The sequence below is a fragment of the Chroicocephalus ridibundus genome, chromosome 7 (genome assembly GCF_963924245.1).
Source record: "Chroicocephalus ridibundus chromosome 7, bChrRid1.1, whole genome shotgun sequence".
In the NCBI taxonomy this organism is placed as follows: Eukaryota; Metazoa; Chordata; class Aves; order Charadriiformes; family Laridae; genus Chroicocephalus; species Chroicocephalus ridibundus.
This window is the reverse complement of record NC_086290.1, coordinates 18,056,587-18,082,412: the sequence shown is the minus strand read 5'-3', so window position 1 is coordinate 18,082,412 and position 25,826 is coordinate 18,056,587. Positions and strand designations below refer to the sequence as shown.

Here is a 25,826-nt window from a genome sequence, read left to right as displayed (position 1 = left end):
CCTGCCTTGTGTACCCCTCCATCTGCCACTTGCAGGCCTCCATCCTACCCCTGCACCCCCTGCGCCCCTCCATTTGCCCCCTGCACCCCTGAGAACTCCCCACCTGCCTCCTGCACCCCTCCACCTGCATCCTGAACGCCCCCATCCGCCCCCTGCCCCCCTTTCACTTGTCCCCCGCCCCTCTTCCCTTGCCCCCCGCCGCCCCGCGTCGTCTTCCCCGCTCTGCGCGTCCCTCTGCTGCCCCCTGGCGGCGGCCGCCGGCAGCCCCCGCCGCCGCCCGCGCGCGGACTGACCCCAGCCGGCCACCGTTGTTGCTCCAGGCGCCGCCGCCGCGTCCGGGTCTCCATGGCAACACGGGCCGGGGCCCCGGGGCGCTGAGCGGGCGGGACCGGGCCGGGCTGGGGCCTGCCAGGACCCGAGGTGGGCCGGGCTGTGCTATAGGGAGCTGAGCAGGGCTTGAGGGAGCCGGGCAGGCCCGGGGGGCAGCGGTGGCGCAGGGCCCAGGCTCTGCCCGGGGGGCCGTGTGGGGTTATAAAGGACTGGGCCTTGCCCCAGGCAGCTGTAGGGAACAGGGCCGTGCCATACAGGGTTTTAGAGGGCCAGGCAAGGCTACAGGGCTCTGCTATAGTGGTCTCTGTGGGGCTATGGTGGGCTGAGCTATAAAGGCCCAAGGAGAGCTCTGCCACAGGGGGCTGCGCTGTGAGCGAGGTGGGGGTCATGGTGGGTGCCAAGGGAACTGCTGAGCACAGGGCTGTGGCAGCCTGGGGGCAGTGTGGTCTGTGGCAAGGGGTGGACTCAGCTGGCAAAATGGGGACGCTGCTAGGGACACCGCAGCCCCTGAAAGGAGGTTTGGCACCCTGAGCCCGAAGAGGAGTTGTCGGATATCTGGGAGCACCCAGGTCTCAGCAGCAAAGACTGTCTGGGTGCAGGAGCAGCATGCATGAGGACTTTTTCCACTTGTTTTTCAGATGCTCGCTCAGGCACATGGTGAGCCCCAAAGCCCTGAGGCTTTTCGGAAGCTGTGCTGTGGCTGTGTCAGGAAGGTGAGCGGTGGAGCAAAGGGTGATATTGTCATGGGTGGATTTACTGGCAGTGCAGGAAGAGGAGAAAAACAAAAAAAACCACCTTAGCCTGTGCTTCCCTCGTTCATGACATCCTTTGGTATCTGTTGTTTGGGCTGTGGCCAGGAGATGTCCCCTCTGGACTCCTGGAGCAGGGCTTTTAGTGAATCCTGGAGCTTTGCCGCAGGGTGGCTCCTCCCGCCTTTTTGCCGGAGTCAGAGATTTTTAGCTTAGAGAAACAGCTGTTTGAGTGATTTCTCCTCCCCCCTCCGCTCTCAAAGTGCTAATGTCCTCGTTGCAATTTCCTCAGCTGTCTGCAAGAAAGGCAAAGAAGAAAGGCGTATTCTGGGGCATTGAAGTGGCTGAGACACTCAGGTGGCATGGCTGGGAGCTTGGAAAAGAGATGATCAAACACCTGATCTTGAAAAATGTTCATGAGAAAACCCAGAAGCTGAGCTACAGGTGCGTGGGAAGTTTCTTTCTTCTTTGTACTCCTCATGCTTTCACTGCACACTTCTTCATCCCTCCTGCTGTATCAGTTACATTAGCTCCTTTCCTTGGATTCATCTGCCCCCTCTCCCCTTGGGCTATGTGCTGGACACAGCACATGCACACTTGTGTAGCAGCACAGAAACCTGCTAATTCAGAAGCACAACCCTTGTTCCTGGCAGAAGTATTTTAAATGAAATGCCTTTTTGTAAATTCTGTTTTGCTGATACCTCTGTCTGTGAGGCATTTCCAGTCTAGTGAGATTTTAATTGTGGATGTATGCCAGCCAGTCACTAGTGCGTCCTAAAACCATTGCTCCCGGGAGTCCCACTGGATGTTGAGCCACTCCAGCACTCCCTGTGACCCTCCCTGCTCTGAAACTCAGATGTTTCTGTGCAATGTGTTTTGCTTATGCTGCATGGCCTGGGAACGTAAAATATTGTTCAAGGAAGGGATAGGTACTTAGAGCTGGGAACGGGGGTCCAGGACGCCTGGGTTCTGCCCCTGTTTCTGCTGATTTGCTACCAAGGTACCCTTAGGGTCAGGCACGTAAAGCGTTTCTAATTGTGGGGTTTGGAGTTTTTGATTCTTTATTCTCTTTTCTGCTGTCTAACATAACAACAGCTGTATGCCCTCAGACAAAATTCTCTTGTTTTGATTTCATTATCTAGATGTCCTTCCACGCGATTCTTCCTCACTGTTTTTCCACAGCAGATCACTCTGAGCCCTGGTATGTCCTTAACTCTGCCCATCATTTTCCGGCCCACTGAAAAGGTAATGTGGCAACATTAAACCAGCTCTCAGTGTTCATGAGGGAAGGTTCTAGCACAGAAAGACTGGACAGCGTGACGTCCCTGCTCTCCCCACATCTTCATCACCTGAGGGAGCCCTAACCCCTGACTTCTCTGCAGAGTTTGCTGGTAGTTCCCAGAGCAATCCTCACAAAAAGTATTCCCAGGTTATTCCCTGGCCGTGAGATCAGTAAGACAAAGTGCTTGATCTGTCCACACCTGGTTTGATCCCAGGGAACCTCAGCTGGGTGGTTTTAGTGCAGAAACTTGGGTTGAGGGACTCACTCTCTGCTTTTTTACAGAAGACCCCAAAGCCTGTACGTTGAAGGGCTACTAATTTTCTGTAAGATATATCTCAAGGGCCTGCCTTCTTTTGGATGGGGTGGGTTTCTTTAAGCTTTATTTTTAACAGCAATGGTTCTTTTTACCCAGCCCCTTTTCTTGGTTTTCAGCTTGTTCCTCGTGTCTGTTTTGGCTGAGTGTTGATCTCTGGCTTTTGTCCACAGCTGTATGTCTTTGATGTGTATTTCAGTCCTATTCATAGAGCGTGATCATCGGGCGGATGATCTCTCTGCTCTCTTAGTATCATGGTTTTCTGATGACTGTTCAGTGTTCCCTTTATGAAATAAGCTGCTGGCCTTGTTCCATTTTCAGTGAATAGTTTGTCTGCAGCACATCAGTCCCTAGACCAGGAGGCTCCCTTTCTTAGAGAGAGCAAGGACTGTGTGTGCTGCAGTGCCCAAGGTCTCTCCTTACCTGTATAAGTGGTACACAGGAGACGTGACAATTGGGGAGCACAGAAGACACATATCTTGCAATTCCTTCTATCTTAGCTGGTTAAGCAGATGTCCCGGGGCTCTTCGTACACAGTGCTGTCAACGCTGCATCTTTAAGTTGTGTGTTATCCGCTTAGGCCTCTAGCTGACAAAGCACTTAATCAAAGACTAATATTTCTGTGCCTGTGGAGCTCAAGGAGAGGTTGTACATGCTTCACTTAAGCTGAATTGGGATCTTGAAAACACTGAAAGAAATCTATCTGCGTCAAAACAAATCACCTGAAACAAACGTGGTCTTCAACTGCTCTCCCTGAGGGTATTTGTGTGTTCCCTGACAGAGTGAGGAGTATGCCTGAGTACCTTATTCACTGCCTTACTCAGCCTTTTCTGGGTGCTTCATATGCTCTCCCCTGCACAGAAGCCTTCCTTTGTGCCTCTGTCACTGATTTTTTTTTTTTTTTCTAGCACTCTTGCAGAGGTGAAGGTGGTGGATGTTCATGAGTGGAGTTGCAGTACCTACAAGATGGAGCCAATCTAACTGCTGTCTTTGCTTGCTTTTCTGTGCAGAGGGAGTACAAAGACAGCATCTGCTTTAAGAAGGCTGAGGGTGAGTTCTCTGTCACCCTGCATGCTACGCTTCCAGTTTCCTGTCTGTCCTTCCCATCCGCTGTCCAGTTGCCCATCTGTGCTGTCCACAATGTCACGGAGACAACATTCCCTATGCGCAATATTGGGTGAGTGAGACATGGCCAGGCAGACGCTCTGTTTTGTCAGGTATTTTGGTACCTTCTTGGACTCTCCGATAAATGCAGCTCATCATTAGAACTGATGTCTGCCTTAGCAGGCAGCAGACCTCTGCCTCCTCTGAGGTGACAGCAGAAATGGTAGTACAGGTCAGATCTCACTGTGGGCATGCCTTGGCACCTCACATCTGTCTGTTTCCAGTATATGCTGAGAAACATTCATACACAGGAAATAGGTGAGGATCAGCATGGTGTCCCACTGAGAACATCCACAGGAGAGGCCTGGGCTTCCAAAGGCAGCCTGCCCCGTGTGAGCAGGGAAGGATGAGCTACCAGCTGGAAACATTTTAGTCTTTCTGTGACTTGGCCTCTCTTCCCTCGGCACAGGAATGCCATAGGGATGGCAGTGGAGTTGCCAATGCTCGAGCTGACCTCTTTGGTTGGGAGGCTGGCAATGTAGAAGTTGGAGAGTCTCTCCAATGCCTGCTCTTAGGTTCATGGAGCTGCCCAAAGCAGTGTCAGTATTCCATGGCTTGGAGTCATCATTTAGGAGCAAAGATGCTCCCAGTTACCAAGGACTGTCTTATTTTAATAAGGGTAAGGACAGTAATTCAGGCAGTATTGTAGAAAGGAGTGCAGGGAAGAAGTTCCCAGGCAAGGAGGAGGTATACTTCCAACCATTTACAGGGAGAGCTAAAAAACCTTTACTAGTTGGAAAATGGCCTGTGCTCCCCAAAGCAGTCAGCTGATGCAGTAGGAGGGTGGAAAGGACAGAGGGCACATGTACCTTAAGCAGAGCAAGGTATCAGCTAGAAACCATGTCAAGTGATCAATTCTCCCCTTAGAGAAATCACTTGTGCTGACTGAGAGGGTGGTGGAGGATATGGATGGTAAGACACAGCTTGGAAAGAATAAAATATAAAAAAATTAGTGGTATGTCATGTTCTTTGCACAAATCAAACAAGCAAAAGGAGTTCTGGAGAGCTGAATGAGGTATTAGGAAAATAGCTCAGTCCTCTCTTCTCACCTGGGCATATAACAGAGGAACAGATGTTCATTTGGAATTGAGAGGCAGCAAATTTAGACACAGGAAAAGCAAATACTTCATTCTGAAGCTGATTTGTTTGCTATCCCATGTTGAAGCTGAGAAATTTTATGGCCATTAATACAGTTCTTAGCTATTACATCTAAGATTCATTAAAGTGTGAACAGAGCATTTGCAGAGACTAGAGACAAATTTCTTCCCAGCATGGCATATTTGGCCAGGCGCATTGGGGATTCTGCCATTCAACATTGCTTGCTTCACATCCTAACTGAATAACCCATTGGGAAAGGTCCAGCCTATGCATGATTGCACAGGCAGCAAAGGATCCATTCATCTACTTAAAACGTATCTCCATTTCCCAGTGATCTTGTTACTGTGTTTGCCTGGGAGACACCAAGCCCTTTCTACATGACTCCTGACTGCGGCATGCTGAACCCAGGTGCTGAGTGCGTGGTCAAGGTGGTCTTCCAACCCAAGGAGGCTCTGATGTATGATGTGGCAGCAACGTGCTGGTTTGGAGGTGAAGAGAAACAAAAGAGGACTATCCAGCTAAAAGCCCTCTGTGAGTCTTTCTTACATTTAACACTCAAAGAAGTGTGTATCGTCCCTAACTGTGGAATAGCATTCCACAGAGATGCATGGAGGTGCTGTGCTCTTAAGCTGTGCCACAGATGGTTCGACCCACTGATGAGCAAGTGAACCCCACGGTTTAAAAGTAGCCTGTGAAATCCTCTAATGTACTTTTGTCAATTTGGAAGTGTGATCGGTATGCCCTGTGATATTCTTTGGCCAAACCAGCATTTCTGGAGCCTGCTTAAGTTGGCAGAGAGGAAAAAGTGAAAGGAGTTCATCAGCACAATGCAAAAACCTCCAGAAACTCCTGGTCTTTTCTGCACTCAGTCTTTCCTGTCTGTTCCTGCTAGACAGAAAGCCTGAGGGAAATTTCTAAAACTTGCTGGATGCAAGCTAGAATAAGCAATGTTTTCATTAGCGAGTCCTTGCCTAAAGTGCCTTGTATAGCCACTGACAAACAAAAGATGTGACTCTGAGTTTAGTAAATTAGGACTGTAAGGGAGCTTATTTGGCCCAAAGTAGGGCCAAATTTGAAGGCAGACCCAACTTCAGAGTTATCTGAGGTTTTTCAGAGGCCTGTCCAGTTGAGCATTGAATATTCAAGGATGGAGATTCCACCTCTCTTTCTTAACCCAGTATATTATTCCCTTTAACAGCCAAATACCCCTTCCTGCGGGTGTGTGTGACAACAGAAGAGGATGAAAGCATACAGCCTGGAGAGTTTCGGGATGTGCTGTGCTTTGGATCAGTGCCAGTGGGGACAACGGTGGAGAAGTGTGTAGAAATCTTCAACTTGTCTGTGGTATGTGGAGAGGGAGATGACTACTTGTGAGAAGTTGGCATGCTGGCACATTTCCCTGGGATATGTCGTCCAGAGTATTTCCCTTAATGCTGTGAAAATAACCCAAGTGGAAATGTGAATAAAACAGAGATGATGGGCCTTCCCGTACCAACCAGGCCATTCACCTTTGCCCCTGCCTTCCAGCTACAGTGCTAGCAACTCATCCATTTGCAGCATGGTGTGGCAGTTCCTGCCTTCTTCCTGCTGCGCTTGGTCCAGATCAGGCAGCCGTTGTTGTCTTTCACATCCTGCAGCTCTCCCGCTCACCCTGGACAAGCCCATCAGTCCTATGTGGCAGTTGTGGCAGTCTCAAATTGGCATGCATTTGTCCCAGGCAGCTGATGGATCTTTTGCTGTCCTCAGTGGACTGCAGCTTGGTGAATTGCTCCCAAAGTCAAGCAGGCTGCATTTGAGAACCTTGTTCTCTGTGCCAGCTCAGCCCATCCCAGCCCCCTTAAAAGTTGGATGTACTCAGAGATTGCTGACATGGATGTCGCAGTGCTGGCTCATCCACAGGCTCTGAAACTTCAGAGTGGGGAAGACATACTCGTTTGTTGTACTGTTGTTATTCATACTGCAATGGTGCTCAGCATCCCCAGGCAAGAATGAGGGTCTACTTTGGCCCTTGGGGACACGTTGAGCCATCCTCCCACCTACCAGGAGGAACGCTGCAACCCCAGAGATCATCAGGACATTTTGCTGTAGCCCACTGACATCTGAGCATATGGTGGGAGCTTGCCGCTGGCAGTGCCCCAGCAGGACAGGGTTGCAGAGGTTTGCGTAGCATTTCTCTCCTGGGCCGTAGTAGCTTTGCTGTTCTTGGTGGTGTGCAGCTCTCCTGAAAATTGCAGTTCTTCACTGATGAGTGGTCCTGCATTCAGAGCTATCCTGGCTCCTCTGTTTACCGGTTTCTTTTCTGTTTGGAGGTTGATGCACCATGTAGGATAGAAAGAGCAAAAGATCCTCTGCCTCGAGATCATGTTTTCTCCTGTGATGTGGCCCATGGTGTTGTCCCTGCCAACGGGAAGCTGGTCTTGTGCATACGATTTCAGCCTCAGACTGTAGGAGAGCACAGTACTGACTATTTCACTATCGTATCTGCTGGATGCCTACTGCAGACCGTCCTGAAGGTGGTTGGCTTATGTAAAGGTACCAGACTGAAAGACTTCCCTGTTTCTCCCTGTCTTCGTCTTAGTACTGTAGGGGAAGGGCTAGTGCTTGGGGAAGGAGTAGGGACTGTCACAGTCCTCAGTCATAGACTTACCTTCTGCTGGGATCCGGGTTGTCTCTGGTGCACCGTTTGGGGTTTATACTTGTTTGAGACCAATGTTAGACTGTTGGAAGTGAATGTCCAGCTGTTTGCTAGGACTGGTGTGTTTGCTGATGAGGTGATTCTGGTTGGGGAAGATCGGTTCCAGTGGCTTGTGACATGTTGACAGAAAGAGTCATGACAGGTCCAGGATCTATCTTGCATGTTGTTGTGCTAGGTCCTTTGGTGTCCCTGCACCAATATTCTGTGGACTTCGACTGGATCAATCTCGGGGAAAGTTTGATGCAGACACTGAAAATCAGCAACATCTCGGATGTCCCTGCCTATTACCAGTTTGATATTGATAGCAGAGGGAGTGTGTTCTCCTTGGATCGTCCCTGTGGAGTCTTGGAAGGCACAACAACACTAGCGCTGAAGGTGACCTTTCGACCTACTCAGCCCATCAGCTATCACCGCAGAGTGGTGTGTCTTGTCCACCATCAGGTATGAGAGGCAAAGGGTGATTTCACCACTATGATAGCTCAGAGGGCTGTTCCAATGTAATCCACCAAGGCTGGCCTCTCTCGTTAAGTAGCCCCCAGAAATCTCTTCCCACTGCATTTCTATTGACATCTGTCCTGGGCTCTTGCTGAGTAGAATCCCCATGGTGCAGGTTCCTATCAGCAGTAGACACCTGATGTGGCCAGCCAGCCAGTAATGCCTATGGGTAGGGTAAGGAGCATCCTCAGTGGTTTCTGTCTATTTAGGTCTCTAAATTAAATTTAGCTGCACTTCTGTGCACTGAGTGCCTTTCACACGAGTTTCAAGAAAGTTCTTGGGCTCCATCAAGACATAAAGTAAATGGCAGCCTAACATTGCAGATTCTAAGCCTTTCTCAGGCATGGTTTTAGAAGTGATGTACTAGAGTGGTGTAACTCTCCAAGCAATCACAGAAAGGCAGTTTATTTCTTATAATCCTTTCTGGTGTTTTCCCAGGAACCCATGTATGTGGACTTTTTTGGTACCTGCCATTCAGACACAGCTAAGCCAGCCATTCTTCAGGCAAGACACCTCTCATGGTACCGAACCAACATAGTGAGGGGACTGACCTTCTACCCCCCTGATATCCTGAATGCGATGCTGAAAGATGGGAAGTTGCAGGTGGACGAAAAGGGAGCCCTCATGCTGCCCCCCGAGGTATGAGCTGCCCTCCCTGGTATCTAAGATACTCCTGTGCTGTTCTCTGCAGATGCTGGGCTTCTGTTGCACAGGCCAGACAGATCTAGAATGACTTGTAGGTGCCAGACTGATGGTTTGGGTTTTTTAGTATCTTTGCTATTAACGTTCCCAGCATGCACCAACACTACCTGGGTCTTAATCGAGCTCAGCCACTAAGCCACTTTCTGGCTCTAGCTCAATCACAGGGTCTTCTTTTGCTTCATGTAGCTTCAGATTGAGGACTGGCTTACAAACCAGAGTCTCCTTGAAGCCTAAACTTTGAACTGTCCTGGGAATTGTTAGTGAAAAGTGTCTTGCACACCCTCTTGCTTGTGAAAGCAATCAGGACTGTAGCGCCTGGTGTCTCCCACAGGAACACTTTCCCTTCTCACACTGAGATGTTTCCATCCTGTAGATCCCTCAAGACAAACCTCCCAAGGAATACCTTGAAGCCGACTCCATAACTGAATATTTCCATGATGGTGTAAGCAGCGACCTGGCCTTGTTTCCCCCTCATGTTAGTGTCAGCCCCACGGAGTATGATTTTGGTTGCTGCATGCCGCTCCACAAGGTTGAACCGCTTCCTCTCTGTGTGACCAACCACACCAAAGGAAAGATCACTGTTGCCTGGACTCCAAGCCATGGCAGTGCCTTCCGAGTGAGCCCCGAAATCTGTGACATCCCACCTTTGAAGTCTTCAGCCTTCCGTGTCCTTTTCCAGCCCACTCAACTCAACAGTCTCTATGCAGCGGAGCTGGAAGGTTTTGCCTTCTACAAGGTTAGTAGTAATTACTAGGACCAGTTTCTAGAAAGGACCTGGCAAGAGACTGCAGGCTAAAGGCTTTTGGGGGAGTTAAAATTCTAATGGAAGCTTTTATTTTGAGTTTGGCAAACTGTCATCTTTACTAACTTCTTTGACTGTTGTTTTGATAAACTGGTGGGTTAAAATTTCTTATTCACCTGTGTCTTGGCAAAGATAAATCAGGAAAGCAAGCCACAGCTCATGCATATGGACAGTAACAGTTCCTCTTACCCTCAGCGAATGTGAAATAATGTACACCTCACCAAAAGAGGAATAACTGAATTACTGCACTATTAGCATGGATGGGAGCCTGCACAAGGGTGGTTGTTGTGGCCTGGGCGATGGGCAATAAATTGTTTTTTCTGTTTGGCTCTCCACAAGTAAAGCTGGTGAGGGCACTGTGTATCACTGCAGCCTCTCCTCCCTTGTGGTAAGGGATTCGCATCACACAAGGCTGCAATTACAGGAGGTTTAGCACCCAGAAACTTCCTGGTAGGTGAGAGAGATCTTGATTACACTGTTGATTACTCTTGTTGCATTTTTTTTTTCCCTTCTAAGGCAATGTGGAGGATATCTGGGAGTAACATTAGAGTCAGGAGTTCCTTAGGCTCAGGTAAAGGATAGATGATTATTTTCAGTGACTCACTGTTAAATGCTAACTTTAGCACCTGCAATTATCTCAAACTGCACTAGAGTGTCTGCAGACCCTCCTTCCCTAAGGCAGCTCTTGTAGTATCACAGAATAGCTTGGGTAGGTCCTTCTGCTTGAAAATCGTTCAGTGGTCTCTAGGGTCTGAAATGTAGCTATTTGGGAAAGCAGCGCTCATGTTCCTCATCTGGCACTGGTCAGTCCTTCTTCCCTGAAAAAGTCAATTCCTCAGTCCCAGGGATGCCATTGAAACGAACTGCTGCTTTTGATGACACGTGCACTTGAGGACGCCTTGCCACGCTCCCTTCCTGCATGCACTCTGTTCTGTCTCTTGTGTGCCTGCAGGTGCTGAGGCACTACAGCAATATTGAGGAGGATGCCACCATCTGTCCATCCTGGTGCTTGACTGTGAGGCTGAGAGCGCACACGTATGAAGCAGGACGGGAACACTTCATTCCACAGTACATCCTGGATGTTCCCAAGGTGTGTAACTGTTGACATTTGGATCTTTACAGAGATGCTCAGTGCTTACCTCTGAAGTTTTTACCTTGTCTCCCACTGCACCATCCTGAGATGTGGCTTAGGTGGTTTCTGATGGTGTGAAGACTACTGCTTTGGTAGAGAAGTAGGATGCCCTTTCTCCTGCATTAGCTTCCCAGCCTCCAGTTTGTCAGGTTGCACTGAGGATCTCATTAGTTCTGAGAGGAAAGCTGTTGGGATCTCCTTCCTTTCTGTTTAAGCGGATGTAGGCACTGACAAGGGTGCTTTGTCCCCTCCCAGGTGCCTCAGACACTCTGCATGCACTTAGATAAATGGAGGGCAGCACACAGAATCCACACTTATGGAAGAGAGGTGGTTGCAAGGTAGAGTGGAATTTTCCCGAACTGTCCCTGCTGTTCCTGTAGCACAGGAAAGTATTGTTCCAATGAGGTTAAGTGAGATCAGACCCTCGGAAGTAAGAATTGTCTTGAGAACCTCTTGGAAAATCTCCTCAGCTAGTTCAGGACATGCAGCCTGTATCTGATATGCATGAACTGGAGCAAATTCCAGCCTGTTGAAATTCTTAATCCAGGAGGTCACTATCCATACAGAGACTGCACGTCCCAGCAAACAGCTTGCTTACTGGATGAACAGAAAGCATTGCATAAGTAAAGTACTTTCATTGGTCCCATGAGCCTATGAAAGGTGAGAGCCACTGTGGGAAGGTAGAAGACCATACACACACTGAAGAGAGGCAGTTACAGTGTTCTCCATAGGCTCAGGGTAGTGCTTGGTGGAATCTGGAATTCAACAAATCAAAGGCTTTTTCTTTAAACTGGTTTTCTAAACCCAATGCAAACAACCCTTCTTGCTTGTCTTCCCCAGACTTTTCCTCCTGTGGCTCTTAACACTGATACCTACTGCAGTATGCTGCTCTTGAACACGGGCACCTCATTGATAACCTTCAGTGTGAACGAAGCTGCTTGTCCCTCTGTTTTGGTCAAGCCCCGCACAGGACACATCATGCCAGGAGGCCAACAGATTTTCTTTCTCTTCACTCACCCAGTTAACACAGTCTCACAGCAGCATGTCCTACCTTTGCAGCTGAACTCTTGTCCTGGATACACCAAGGTAGGGAGAGGGAAGCAGAAGATGGTGAGAAAAGTTTGTTCTCTTGTAGTATTTCCTTTTCACAGTGACTTGCGCTGTGACCCCCGTTATATCTCCTAACGGTTAGTTTGGATTTTTCCCTTTGGAAATGGGAACAAAATAACATTTTCAGCATTTAAGATGGGGTCAACACTGCAGATAGAAGGTGCTTGTGGTGCCAGATATCCTGTACCCCTTGTTCCCTTGGGTTTCCATCTTCTGGAATGCACTATTCTATGCCCAGGGCCCTCTTTGACAGCACAACCTAGAGTCCTTCCCGTCCTCCTTCTGACTCAGTTGCTCTTGCTTCTCTCTTGGAAGGAGCAACATCTTTGCAAGGTCCCTCCAGGGGTCAACTGAGACTTCTAACTAATGTCCATCACTTTTCCCTTAATGCCACAGGAGATTGCTCTCTGGAGCTGTGGGGAGTCCCTTCGCTTGCTCTTAGAAGGTGATGGGAATCTGTACTTCAAGCCTGTCTATATAGGGACCTCCTCTACGCGAATGTATACCATAAAAAACTGCACAAGGCTACCCATGGTTTTCACATGGAAGATCCATCAGTCTGACCGCAAGATCCTGTCTGTAAGCCCAACTGCGGGGATCCTCCAGCCCTATGAAGCCATGGTAAGTTCAGGTTCTACCAAACTTGTATTTTGCTCTCTACAATACAGCTGTGGAGTGTTTAGAGTAGAAATGTGAGGACTGCCAATCATTTGGTCATTAATACCAAAGTTGGAGAATGCCAGTCGGTGTCTTAGCTTGGGTTGCTAGCCAGCATCTGCAGTCGTGCTTGTTCCTACAATGTGGATTTGCCCACGCATGATCACATCCTCCTTGATTACAGGACCAAATGGGTCATAAACAGGCACTAGATAATGATACCTCGGTGGGACTGGGCATTAACACAGAAGCAACTTTGTTGTGCACCAGATGTTAATAGATGGAGAACAAATGGGAGCACAAGAGAGTTTATGATGATGTTCTGCTGTTCTTCCACTTGTAAATTCAGGTTCTAAACTTTTACTGTATTCTCTGAGTACTCTTAAAGAGTGGCAAGGACTAGCACATCTCCATAGCCTGGCTTTGAATGTGCATTCCTAAAACGAACCTTTGACATAGGCAGAGATGATGGAGGATTGGAGTGCCTCTGGAGCTGTCTGTCGAGGATTAGGTTAGCTGTAATGGAGGAAAAGGTGGTGCATTGAATGCAGTCATTACGGAATCACGGAATCTTCAGAGTTGGAAGGGACCTCTAGAGATCATCTAGTCCAACTCCCCTGCTAGAGCAGGATTACCTAATTGTGGTGTATGGGCTTGGCTCTGGCCTAAAGCTCCTGTGAGTGCTTTCCTTCCCTCTTGTGATTTCAGGCTCAGGCATGGACTTTTACTCCTGACAAGGAGACCAAGTATCTGCTGCAAGCTATGGTGTTTGTGAGGAGGAAAAACCCAGAAGCTGTGTCTCCTGAAGGTGTCTGTTATGCCTTACAGATTGTTGGAGAGGGGGCACTGGGCACCATCAGGGTAAGGAACTGGAACCCACTGGGTAGTAGGAGTGGGATGGGGGTCTTGGGCTTCTCTTTTTTGCACAACCTCTACTGGAGACAACCAATAAGGATTTACAGAAAAATTCTCAGACATTGCTAACAGTGGAGATGACAGAGATGATTCTGGCAGCCTAATGGCACCAGCATGATGTAAACATGCTGCCAGTTCAAACGTGACCTGCCTGAATCCTCTGAGGTCACTCTCGAATCCTCTGAGGTCACTCTCGAATCCTCTGTTCCAGACTGAACTGAGCAAGCCATTTGGCTCGTTGGGATGCCCAACTTTCTCCTCTCATTCTGTCCGCTCTCCTTCTCCATTTGTTCTGCTATCAGTCTGATTTTTAAGTGTAGTGGACCTAACTGTTAAAGTGGTGCAGCCAGCACACATCCATCTGGCTTTATCTGCAGATCTGTGCAGCCACCTTCATTTGCTGGCAGGTTTCTCAAGGAACCAGAGCTAAATAAAATAATACTCTGTAAGCCATTGCCCCATGTCAATCACATTGTACAGATGCGTGGGAATGTCTTAGAGGTATTTAGTCACTATAAATTGTATGCAAGTGGATGAGCAGTCAAGAGAGAGGGGGACTGATTGCAGTCATGGAGGGACCGGCAGACATATCTCAGCCCTTGTCCCAAGTGCAGCTGACCAGCTATTGTCTTCACAGCCCTGAATGTGCTGCATCCTACCCAGCAAGAAGCCTAAATAACAGCAGGAAAAAGCATTTGGAGGAGGGATTGAGCCCCTTGCAGCCCTGTTCCAATATCTCCCAGGGCGTGCCAGATCCTACACAAAGTAGGGAGCCCTTTGCACTGCACTGTTGTCGATCAACACTCGACCACTACACTCGACGTGTAACAGTGACCTTTGCACGGTGGGTTTGAATTCCAGGCACAAAAGGAGCACCTGGACCTTGGAAATATTCTAGTTGGTGACCTGCAAAGCTGCAGCATTGTGCTGCTAAATGATGGGATCTGTTCTCTGAAGTACATCCTCAGCGTGGAACAACTGATCACCAGGCCTTGTGACCCCGAGGAGGTCTGCAGTGATCCACTGGGTACTGTAAGGAAATTAGCATAGGATGGGGCCTTGGCCTTCTCCTCTTTTCTGCAAAATCGTCATAGCATGAACTCAGAGGTTGGGCTGCTTGCTGGCTAGCTTGCATTGATTCTCGTAAGTGCCTTAAGGTGTCTGTTCCTTTGCTTAGGGATTTGCTACAGGTGATTCTTCTATCTCACTGGAAAAAACGTAATGCAAAGCCTGACAATTGAAGTTAGACCAATTTGGACCTTGAAATAAGATGCAATTTCCCAGCAGAGGAGGGAGCTGAATAAAGCTTTCCGGAAGAAATGGTGGCGTGCACCCTTAGCGGCCTTTCTAGAGGACCTCCTCTGGGGAAGCTCCCTGCTCTTTTCTTGCCAAAGGCAAGCTGGGTAATCCCAATGAGCTGCCTTATGGTTGTAGTCTGGGAACCCCAACTTCAACACCTGGAGCTGATCCTAGTGATTAGGCACGGGAAGGGGGGGAGGGAGCAGGCAGTGCAGGTAGGCTTGGGAAGCTGTGTGCTGAACGCACATGTAGCGTAAGAGAGATCAGTGGTGCCAAGAGCTCATACCATCTCTTTTCTCCTACAGCTCTAGAGCTGGAACACTCCAGAGGAACAGTTGCCGCAAGGTCAAAAGCTTTTGTCCGAATAACTGTCAGGCCAGCCCGTCGGCTGCATTATACCTGGTCAATCAAATATGCTATTTGCACCCCTACAGGTGAGAGATGAGTATTTTGGGAAAATCATTCCCTCCCAACCAAATAAACCATGCTGTAACAGGCTGAGCTGCACAGTGCCCAGTGTATGAGTCCTGCCTGAAGAAATCCCTGTGCTAAACAATTCACCAGAGCCAGATCCTATGTGCTGTCTCCTTTTTGCTGCACCTTTTGGGGTTAGATATGATTGAGCCATGAGGCACAGACAGAGCGAGCTCCAAGTTTCCTGTTGCTGTGGTCACAAGATTCCCTGCTCCTCTGCATGGTCATGGCCTTTTACGATGTGTCCTGAAACGTATTCTGAGAACTTCATGCAACCAGTCCCATGCAATTGGGGTCCTTTTTGCAGATCCGGATTGGTCCCTGTCTGAGAAAGAATGCAGTGGAACTAGAAAAGCATGGAGAGGAATAATAGGGATGTTCAGAGGTGAGGAACAGTATTTGTACAAGAGAAGACTAGGTAGATGAGGAGTTTCCAGCTTGGAAAGGTCAGAATGGCAATGCCACATGAATGGTATGGAAAAGACAAGATATAAAGAACTATTTGTGATTTTTCAGTGTGAAAACAAGGGGCAATTCATAAAATGGCTAGGCTGTAGCCTTAAGTCAAAAAATGGTGTTTTCACATTGTGCAGAAGTAAACTCTGTAAATACACTGCTTAAAAGCACCACATTCATAGTCTTTTGGTGATCGCTAAATGCAGGAGTCAAGGTACAACTAGAAGTCAGTGGTTTAGAGGTTTTCAGAAGCTGCCAAAAAAAAAGACTGTTTACAGGTCCTGTTCTTTCTTTCTTTGGTCTGGGTAGGGCTCTCTCTATTTTGCTGGCCCAGACAGCTGCCCCTTAATGGTGTGTGACTACTTTTTGGTGTTTCTTTCACTCCCAAGCCACAGATCTTGTGAGCACAAAAGAGGAGCAGCAGCCCCTCTGCTGCATCGTAGCAACAGGCGTCTACCCAACTTTCTGCGTCGCAGATGCCTGTTCAGCAGGCAGCGCCAGCGGTATCAGCAAGTTGCACCTCTGGAGACTCTTTTCCTTGGACACACTGAATGAATACTTGGAGCAAGACCCAACTCCCAGTGAGCTCACCTACAGAGTTCCCACAAGGCACAGGTGAGATGAGGAGGTGGCTCAGAGGATCTTTCAGTCCCTCACACAAGCCAGCTTCTCTGCTTACCCTCACTAGAGAGGAGTCACAGAAACGAAGAATCATCTAATTGCATAGGATCTCTAAAAGTCTCTGGTGTAACCCCTTGCACAAAGCAGGGACAATTAGATCAGGTTGCTCAGGTCCTTAATTTCCAATTCAATGATGAATATCTCCAAGGATGAAGAAACTACAGCTTATCTGGACACCTGATTCCAGTGTTTGGCCACTTCGTGGTAAAAACTTTTTTGCCTAGTATCTAATTGGAATACTTTGTGTTTCCACTTTTGCAGTTGCCTTCTCTGAGCCCTTGCTTCATAAGGATGAGAAAACCCAGGTCTCTTAGTTGCTCCTTTTAAAGAAAGTGCTACAGCCCTCCGCTGTCTTGTTGACCCTCCACTAGACCTGCTCCAGTATGTCAGTGACTTCCTTGTACTAGGGAGCTGAAAAGAGGCCTCAGCTAAGCAGGACTCTCAGAGCCTCCATCTATGCCACTAACTCTCACTAGGCATATATAAAAAAACCATACAAAATCCAAAAGCCTTCCTTACACCCAAAAGGGCCGACAACATAAGGTCAGAGAAGAACTATAAAGAAGAGAGCCAGCGTAGAATGACCCTTTCTCCCTTCAAGCCCTGCCAACCCTTCCTCCTGTCTAAATTTAATCTCTTCTTTCTCTTCTGTGACCAGCACATGCCTGATCCCTCCAGTGTACACCCCGCTCCTCCTGGACTTCAACTTTGGAGCTGCCCCAATAGGCTCAGAACCTACCCTTGTGATGCTCCTGCTGGTGAACAAGGGTGTTGTGCCTGTGGAGTGGTAAGTGGTGCTTGCTGGAGCACAGCCTTCTTTCTGGGGATATGAAAATGCTCACAGGGGCCATGAGACGTTTGTAAATTAATAGGGTGGATTTTGTAGGTGCAGCTTGTGTTGTGGAGCTGCGACTGAGATCTGTTGGTCGGTCTGAGGGAGAAACAAGCAAGGGATGGCAGACAGTTCTGCAGATCAGATCTAATGAAACATGATGTGTCCACCAGCTGGGCTAAGCCTGGCTGGACTGAACATGCTGGCCATGGCCCTGGGAAAGTTGTGTGTCCCGGTTGCTGACCAGCTGACTGGTTCCCTAGGGCCTTCTTATTTCCTTCTGATCAGAAGATGGACATTGAGCACTGGGCAGAGGATGCTGAGTTTACTCCCTATGAGCTGCATCAGATGAGAATTCAAGATAACCAGCTCTTCAGTGTTTCCCCAAAGTCAGGGAAACTTCTTCCAGGACAGGAGGAATCAGTCCAGCTCTCACACAGGTGACATCAACTACCTGTATTTCGGGGCCTCATGCTGCATGCCGGGACAGCACATGCCATCAGTCCCCTGTGTTTCCATGCTGGATCCTTTCCTTTCACATGGCCCTTGCCCAGCAGAGATTGGGCAAGTAAAAAGTTCCTAAGTATGCCCAGTTTCTGGACCCCCGCAAAGCTTGTCTTCCTTAAGGGTATGTTGTTAGTGTGCTTTAAAACTGCAGCGCAAGAGACATTTAGTGTGACATGCTGGGGAGACAAACAAGATGCTGCACTTCCCATGTTTTTGGCTATAGAGTGATATTCTTATTTTTGTCATCTACTAGAGCTGTTAGCCCTTGTGTGCCTGTGGAGGTTATGAAGAAAGCTGAACACAACCCCTTTCATAGCAGGTCTGATCTGTGAAGTACTGGCATTTCAAATGGTGTTGGCCTAGAAACTTGGGTCCCTAAATTGGTGTATGAGTAAATTAACATTGCATCAATTGTTCCCGCCCAAACACAACTGTCCCCCTCCCTCTCTCAGTGGCCCTTACGCAACAGTGACTCTTTAGCTGGGAAGTGAGTTGTCTCTAATGTATCGTGTGACCCTGATTCTATCATCCTGGGCACAAGGTGCATTTCTAATGTTTTCCTCTCTCTCCTCTTTCCCTGCTAGACATGATTTCATTGGCACTGATCACCTCCCTGTCCTGCTGAAGATTTCCTACGGCCATGAGATTCTGGTAAGATACCTGCTATCTCTTGCTTCTGTTTGCAGAACAGCAGCAGGTAGGAACTGAATTACAAGGGGTTTTCCCCAGGAGCTGCAAGATGTGCAGGGGCTGTGGCCTTCCCCTGGAATCTACACTGGCCAGACAGACACAGGGCCAAGCAGAGACATAAAACCAGCATCCTGACAAACTCATGGTTCCAGCATGGTGTGATGTGGCACTGCATTGGCTAAATGGCCCTTGGATGTAGCATCTGCTGGTTTTCCCAGCAAGGTGGTTCGGTTTTTTTATTGTTATTATTAACCTTTTTATTTTATTGGTGGTGTTAGTGCAGAATTGCTTCCTCCTCCAAGTCCAAAACAGCCCTCCTGGGTTTTACAGTCCCTGTGTGCTTTCCACACTCAAGTATATCTCATGGACACGATTTCTGTGCTTGCTTCCCTGCATTTCACCTGCCTCACCATGAGTTCTTCCTCACAGTGATCCGGGAGTTCAGCTCTGCAGCCCATCCGATTTCTCTCATATGCAGCTTTCCTGAATCTCTTCATCTCATCAGCTCTCTATGCTCATCAAAACCCCCTGGAAAGCGCTTTTCCCAAAAGTACCACATAGGGACATACATGCTAGCAAAGCATTGGCAGAGCATCCTCCACCTCTGGAGGTATGGAGGCAGCTGCTTCCCCAGGCCCAGAAGGTACTCCCTGCGTTCCTGGTTGGCTGTTCCCGCTGCAGCCCTGATGCCTTTGTCTACACACCTATTTCTCCTTGAGGAGGTTCCTACTCATTCTTCCTGCTTCGCTGCTTGCTAAGATCCCAGATCCCAGAGCTGATCTGTGGTGTGTTTTCCCTGAGTATTTCCTCAGGCTTGGAACTAATTTCTCTCTCTCCCCCTCTCTAAAACTGTCAGTTAGAGTCAAAGTCACCTTGTGCTCTGCCGGGCACAGCTCATGCCCGGCTGAGCTGTCCAGTCTGTCTCTGAAGTTTCCTATGAGACCATTGTGTTCACACATCTCTTTTATTTTTCTTTTCTTTCAGGACTGTTGTCAGCTGAAAATCCAACCCTTTGACCAAGCTGTTCAAACAGTGGCTTAACTGTGCCTTCCCTCAAAGCCCTTGGACAGGCTCCCTGTGCTCTGCCTGCCTGGCACAATACTGAGAGTGGATGTGAGCGTTTCACCAGCTGGCCAGGGAGGGAATAATAGGCTTTGGAGCACCAGCAGCCTATAGGGCACACATCCTCTCTTGCCATATAGCTTTGGTGGCTATGAGAAACCACCACCCTATCCTCACACTGTCACTGCAGAGGGGGCTGAAATAGCACAAGAGGCCCTTGGGACAATAAAAGCCCCCTGGGTGCATTAGAGCTCTGGCAATAGGAGGCCAATCCAGAGACCTGGAGCAGTGTAGGTGGTCACAACCTGCAGGGATGCACAGTGCCAGTACAGAACCGCTAATATCAGAAAGTAAAAATGTCAGAGGCTCCCTTTCTGCAGAGAGGGCAGTGGGTGGGGGGCTGAACGCAGTGTGCCTTCATTCCTTTCAGTCATGGCACACAGAGAGCAGGGCCACCAACCCCCGTGGAAGAGACTGCTCTAGGTGCGCTCATGTGCCGGAGTTGAACAGATCCTCACCTGAGAATCTGGGGAAACGTGCGGAACATATGCTAACCTTAAGGGAAGTAAATGCCATCATGTCACCCCAAAAGTTAAGCTTTGGAAATTTGAGATGGCAACAATAAGCAGAGGTGGAGACCATAGGACTGGGATATTGTCTGGTTATTCTGTTAAATTTCAAATTGCCCGGCTTCGGAGTGGTGATGTTAGCCAGCTGCAGGCCAATGCATGATCTTTTGGGGCGTCCAAACACACCTCTCTGATGGCTTTACCCGTGTGGACAGATTTTGACCTCCCGCTCCTCTGCTTCCCCAACAGAGTCTGTCTGCTTCATCTTCAGGAAGAGCTCCCTCTCCATTACGCCTTCCCCACTCAGTGCCCACCTTTCAGTCCCAAGATGACTAGATTTATAGGTGCTCTGAAGGACCCAGACTGATTTCCTGTTGGCAATTTTTTCTGACTGCGGGATGAAAGTTCTGTAGACTTGTGTGTTACCTACTCCCTTGTGCAGGAGGGAAACGGGGCCTCCCACTGCCTTATGCTCTCACAGGTTGTCCTTTGCCTCATCGCCATAGCCTGCCTTTAAGAGTGCAGCTGTGACCTTGTTCTCAGAGCTCTGGGATAGTTTGGCCAGGCAGAACCTGCAGCCCTCAGCAGTTTTAGTTGGAAAAGCCCAGCTGGCTGCAGGTGTTGCAGGATGAGGTAGGCTGGTTCCCAGAACTCTTTGGAGAGAAAGGCTGAATCCCAGAGAGAATCCCTGAACACACACGATCCATAACCAGGAATTGTTTGCACTTTCCTTCACATCTGCTAATTAGGTGTCATGAGATGTCACCTGCAGCACGTGTTCTCCAGGGAGCTCTCCTCCCTGGGGAATCTGGTGTCTCTGTCCCCTCGTGCTCTAACTCATTGCTGTGGGACAAAGTCTATGCACTCTGCAAGGAGAATGGATTGCAGCAGGTCTTCACGTTTCTCCATTTGTCCCTTTAACTGAGACACCACTAATTGTCGCATCCTGTGTCTATGGAAACTGATGACAGTTTTAACTCGGCAGTTGTGGTCTGGTGCAATCCAAGTTGGCTTTTTGACCCAAGTAATATAAATGGGTGTTTTACTCCCAAAGCTCAGGAAGGCTCCTGTCACTTTTTCCGTTGCAGTTTGAAAGTGCCAGCTTTTGTCGTCCTCCTATTTTGCATTGCATCTGGCTTGCTGAGGCCCTCAGGAGGCTGAATGCTCATATAGTGCCTTAAAAAGTTCCCACGTGGGACTTTGTTAGCATTGTATTTCTAGTCTTCTCTCCCTCCTCCCTTTGCGTACGGAGCTGAACTGGAATGTGTTGTTTGTAGGAATTGGCATTCTCTGCTCTCGTTTAAGCAACTGATACAGTATCTCCTGCAGGTGTCTGTCCAAGGCATCCGCCTGCCATTGCAAACATCCTCTCCATCTTCTGCATATGCACTTAAAAAATAGCCATACTTTAGGCTTAGCTAATTATGAATTGCAGCAACTTATCTCCCTTTGGCCCGTGCAGAAACATTACTAGTTCTGTGGCTGCTTTACAACCTCTATCTCTAGGTAGACAGCTCAGGGTTGCTTTGTAGTGATCCTGCCCAAAATTATTCATCATGACTCATCTCTAGCTTGATTGCAGTTTTCTAAAGTTGCAGAATCCTGTGTCCCTTCCTTCCATGCAATAGCTCTATAAATCTCTCTGCTTTGCTTGCTGTGCCCGGCAGCTGCTCTGCTTAGTAGGATACTGTTGATCATTACTTGATGACTTAAAATTCATCTGGGATCTTGCAGCTTTTGGACTGTTAGACACGTTCTTGGAGCAGGATGTCCTCCAGAGAGAGGACATCCAGATGGTCCTTTCCAAGAGGAGGCCATTACTTACCTAAAATCCTGTCTTTCCAAAGCATTGGCTGTCACACCTGCACACTCTCCTATGTACAGTCCAGACACTTTCATTCATGGAGAATTTCTACCATGTAATTGCAAAAAGAAGCACTGAGTCTGGTACCTGACACAGCAGGGAGAAAAGTGCCACCTTCTCTGAAACAAGATGCAAGTCTTTCAGAGAAGAGCCAACAGTTGAGCAGGCTCCCCATCTCCTGGCTTTTTTCTTTGGACACGCTGTCCTGGTGTTACCAATTTAAATCTGGAGCTGTGTTGGCCTCACATTGCAAAACCCTTCAGAGTCCTTGTGCGGTTGCTGGTGATGAGGCCAAGGCCCTGTGAGAAAGTGACTACATTTCTTTCCACTGTAGCTGAACTTCAGCGGCGTGACGGTGGAACAGGACCAGCGGTACATTCATTTTGCATCCACTAAGCACCTCTTCGCACCCGTTGCCATTGGGACCTCCCAACCCCCCACGCAGGTGAGTATCCTGGGGCCAAACGCAGCAGCAGTGGAGGGAAGGAGCTAGTTTTACTGTGTCCCAAGGATAGGCAGTGTCTGAGACGTTTCCCAGGAATGGCCCCACAGGAAAGCAGCACAGCAGAACAACAGACTAGTAGTAGGCAGAGCCTGGAAGTGGCTGCTGAGATGGCAGCAGGGAAAGTACCTCTCACCATCTCCAGTTTGACAAGATTTAGCTTTCACTCTAGCCGGAATGCCTATGAGGTGTGTTGGGCTGTTCCGCTATTCTCTCATATGGGATCTGAGTGAAAACTTGTCCAGCTGCTCCAGGCACTCTGGAAATAAATCCTAATTAGTTTTTTAGTAAATTAATTAAAGTTCCTTAAACACTTATTCAGCAAAAAGGCATCTTTCATTCTGTTCTGCCTAATTTACTTGGGAAATTAACAAGTCTGAGTTGAATTAAGATCACTTTAATATGAGTGGTTTTGCATTTCAAGTAATCGGCTTTACAGTGATCCCTTTAGCTAATTTGTATTAATTTTCTCTTAGACTGATTTTGCAGGGCACCACTTGGAGAGGCACTGTAGTTATCAATGTACGTGTGTGGCGATAAACCTTCAGCACAGTCTCCTATAAGAACTTCAGTGATAAATCCTGACACTATGAGGTCTCCTCGTTCTTAGGAGACAAGCCGACTAATTAATTATTAATGCTTATCATAGTTCTCTGGGGAAGTGTTAACTAGTTCAACCTGTGCATGGTATAACAGCCACTGCTCGCTCTGACTCGCTTCAGATATATGAACTCTACAATGGCGGTTCTATGCTAGTGATGTTTGAGGTTCAGCTGGACAACGTTGTGAGGACCCAGGAGAATTTTTGGCATCCTGTGTTTCTCTGCCTAACTCCTAGAGGAGAAATCCCCCCTGGCACAACAGGCCACATTGAGTGGATCTTCTCACCACTGGAAGCTAAAACGTACTTGGTAAGACCCTCGTCATGACTGCCAGAAACAGTTTCTTTCTGTTGTTATATGCCTAAAATTCTTTAGATCTCTTATTGATGGTTGGTCCATGTCATGCTACAGCTGAATTCAGCTTCATTCCTCCAAGAAGCAAAGAGACTTGAGAGCAAATGAGTGGCTCATCTGGTCAGGAAACAGAGCAGATAAATTGTTATCTCCTAAGTTTCTTCTTCCCAAAGATCATATTTCTTCCCTAACCAGAGTCATCCCAGTATATGTTTTTTCAAGGATTAAACAGTGAGCAGGGATATAAACAGTGTCTGATCAGATTTGTGGTTCATTATTTGCCTCCAATAACTTCCACCAAAGAGATTGAAGTCAGTATCTTTTATCATTGTGATGCACACTGCTGCAGCCCTCTGGAAACAGCCTTCCCAAAGACCTCTGTCCTAAGCTGCAGCAGGCAGGCAGGGCCAGCGCTGGAGCACTACTTATTGCCCGACTCTGTGACGGATGCATGGAAAAATAAATAAATTAAATTTTAAAACTCCAACTTTTTGCTCCAAGAAGGAGTCCCTGTCCATCTTATACAGTAACTGGCTAATGGAATACTTAACCAACTTTCCTGGGTTAGCAGGGAAGATCAAGGCCTGAAAGAGCAAAAGAGACTGGATTTCTCTTCATACACGCGTGTGGTGTATTTAGACCCATCCATTAGCAAGTACACTAGCTTCTTGCATATCTCTCCCAAATATGACTCTGGACTTAAAACTCTTATCTTGTCCAAGGCAGGTTGATGTTCTCATCCATGTCCTGGGGGGAGAATCAGCTCTGATCACCTTCCAGGGAGAAGGCTATGATCCGAATACCATAGGAGAGACTGACACACCCAGTGAAATTTTGTCTCCTTCAGTCTTTCCAGGTTCTACCCAGCTAAATTTGCCTGGACAGGTAAGTCCAGGTGTGCTGATATGAGCAATATGATTAGTCCATTTCTGGACATTTCTGTGTGAGAGAGACTGAAATATGCAAGTGGCCCCATCTAGCAGTAGGCTGTGTTGCAGGAGAATTCATTTGCCACGAGACAGAGCAAGATGTTTCCCTTTCAGCAGATCATCCAGAGCCTGACTCATAAAAGCAGTTGTTCTTAGAGGTGCTTTCCTTCCAGCTTGCTGCTTTCACTGCCATTAGAACCAAAAAGCCTTTAGAGTTTGCTCATGTTCTGAATTTTCTATTAAAAGTTACCCCACCACCACAGCTACTTCTCTTGTTTGCAGCTACACCATCTTTTTCTTTGGTAATTTATTCACAAAAAGAGCATCATACTCCTGCCATACCCTGTCAGGGCCTGGCTGCCACCATTTCACAGCCAAATGCAGGTGGCACATAACCTGAATGCAGACTGCAGGACAGTCACTAATTCTGGCGCATCCCAAGAAATGCACTTGTTTGACCTGTCGCTGGCTCAGCAGGAGCTTGTTTGGCCTGGCTAGAGCTGGCCTGCCAGCCTGGACAATCTGTTGTTAAACTCAGCCACAGATCCCAGCGTAGTGAATCAGCGTTAAGCAGCATCAGCAGAGGCACACTCCAGGCAGGTAAAGGATTCATCCTGTGCAACATTAGCATGCCTACCTTGGAGCCCAGCCACAGCTACATATGCTCTTTGGCTTCCAGCAGGACCATTGCATTCCTGGGTAAAGCAAAGAGAAGATGATTAAAAATCTGTCTCAGGCTGCCAACGAAGATGCCGTTCCACAGGGCTCTGTTGTCTGTAACCAAGAGTCATTAGCTTCTCTAATGATCAGTGTAATTAATTAGAGTTTGCACCATGCCTGGAGAATGAGACAGACTAGTAGCATACTAGTAGCAAGGTGCAGTAGGAAGCACTTCCCCAAAACTCGCATTCGGGTTCAAGAGGATTTTGCACAAGCACACTCCTCACGCACTTGCTAACTGAAGCAAGAAAAAGCCTGGATTGCAACTGCTGCAGACTGAATCTTGGTGTCACTGGTCCTTTGTGCTCCTGAGATCCTCTCCTCCCCCAGCACCAGCATTACTGTCCATTGCTCACTCAATCCCACTGCAACAGGGCTGTCCTCTTGCTGCAAAGAGTCAGTGTAACCATAGCAAAAATTGGAGAAATACAATACTCCCTCAAGTTGTTAAGATAAAAATAACTAGCTAACGTTATCTATGAATTGCTGGATAACTTAAAGATGACTGTGTGACTGCCCTTCTTCAATGGCCACATCCCATCTTCCCTCACTACTGTTCCTCCTGGTTTCACATTGCTTCCTGCAGGTAGCCACCTTGTCACACCACAGGATTTGCCTTGGAAATATCCCAGACTACACCAAAGCCACTCAACTTGTCTTTCTCAACAATATCTTGGAGTGTAAGGCTGTTGTGTTTGCCTGGCGGATAAACACCTGTAAAGACAAGAAGGTGAGTCCTTCCTCCTCTTTCCTCTACAGCCTTCTTGCCTATCTCTATTATACCACAAAAGAACTTTCCACTCCATTCACAACCAGACAATCAGAAAAGAGCCTAGGTAGC

The 25,826-nt window shown here is 48.1% G+C and overlaps 1 protein-coding gene across 2 annotated transcripts in view; it reads left to right on the top strand.

The window, feature by feature from the left end:
• Positions 1-335: 335 nt before the first annotated feature.
• CFAP65 (cilia and flagella associated protein 65) overlaps positions 336-25,826 on the top strand; it is a 33,486-nt gene continuing 7,995 nt past the window's right edge. The window contains exons 1-25 of one of the 2 annotated variants that reach the window (XM_063342145.1): positions 336-420; positions 969-1,043; positions 1,372-1,523; positions 2,222-2,324; positions 3,685-3,851; positions 5,268-5,467; positions 6,135-6,280; positions 7,246-7,468; positions 7,807-8,072; positions 8,565-8,765; positions 9,202-9,564; positions 10,583-10,720; positions 11,603-11,848; positions 12,269-12,493; positions 13,238-13,390; positions 14,306-14,471; positions 15,049-15,177; positions 16,063-16,288; positions 17,013-17,141; positions 17,450-17,626; positions 18,278-18,344; positions 22,213-22,323; positions 23,103-23,291; positions 24,063-24,221; positions 25,572-25,715. In XM_063342145.1, coding sequence (XP_063198215.1) covers positions 969-1,043; positions 1,372-1,523; positions 2,222-2,324; positions 3,685-3,851; positions 5,268-5,467; positions 6,135-6,280; positions 7,246-7,468; positions 7,807-8,072; positions 8,565-8,765; positions 9,202-9,564; positions 10,583-10,720; positions 11,603-11,848; positions 12,269-12,493; positions 13,238-13,390; positions 14,306-14,471; positions 15,049-15,177; positions 16,063-16,288; positions 17,013-17,141; positions 17,450-17,626; positions 18,278-18,344; positions 22,213-22,323; positions 23,103-23,291; positions 24,063-24,221; positions 25,572-25,715 — 4,155 coding nt within the window. In that variant the 5' untranslated portion in view covers positions 336-420. Of the gene's footprint in view, positions 421-968; positions 1,044-1,371; positions 1,524-2,221; positions 2,325-3,684; positions 3,852-5,267; positions 5,468-6,134; positions 6,281-7,245; positions 7,469-7,806; positions 8,073-8,564; positions 8,766-9,201; positions 9,565-10,582; positions 10,721-11,602; positions 11,849-12,268; positions 12,494-13,237; positions 13,391-14,305; positions 14,472-15,048; positions 15,178-16,062; positions 16,289-17,012; positions 17,142-17,449; positions 17,627-18,277; positions 18,345-22,212; positions 22,324-23,102; positions 23,292-24,062; positions 24,222-25,571; positions 25,716-25,826 lie in introns of those variants that run through there. The other variant, XM_063342146.1, reaches the window with a different exon arrangement.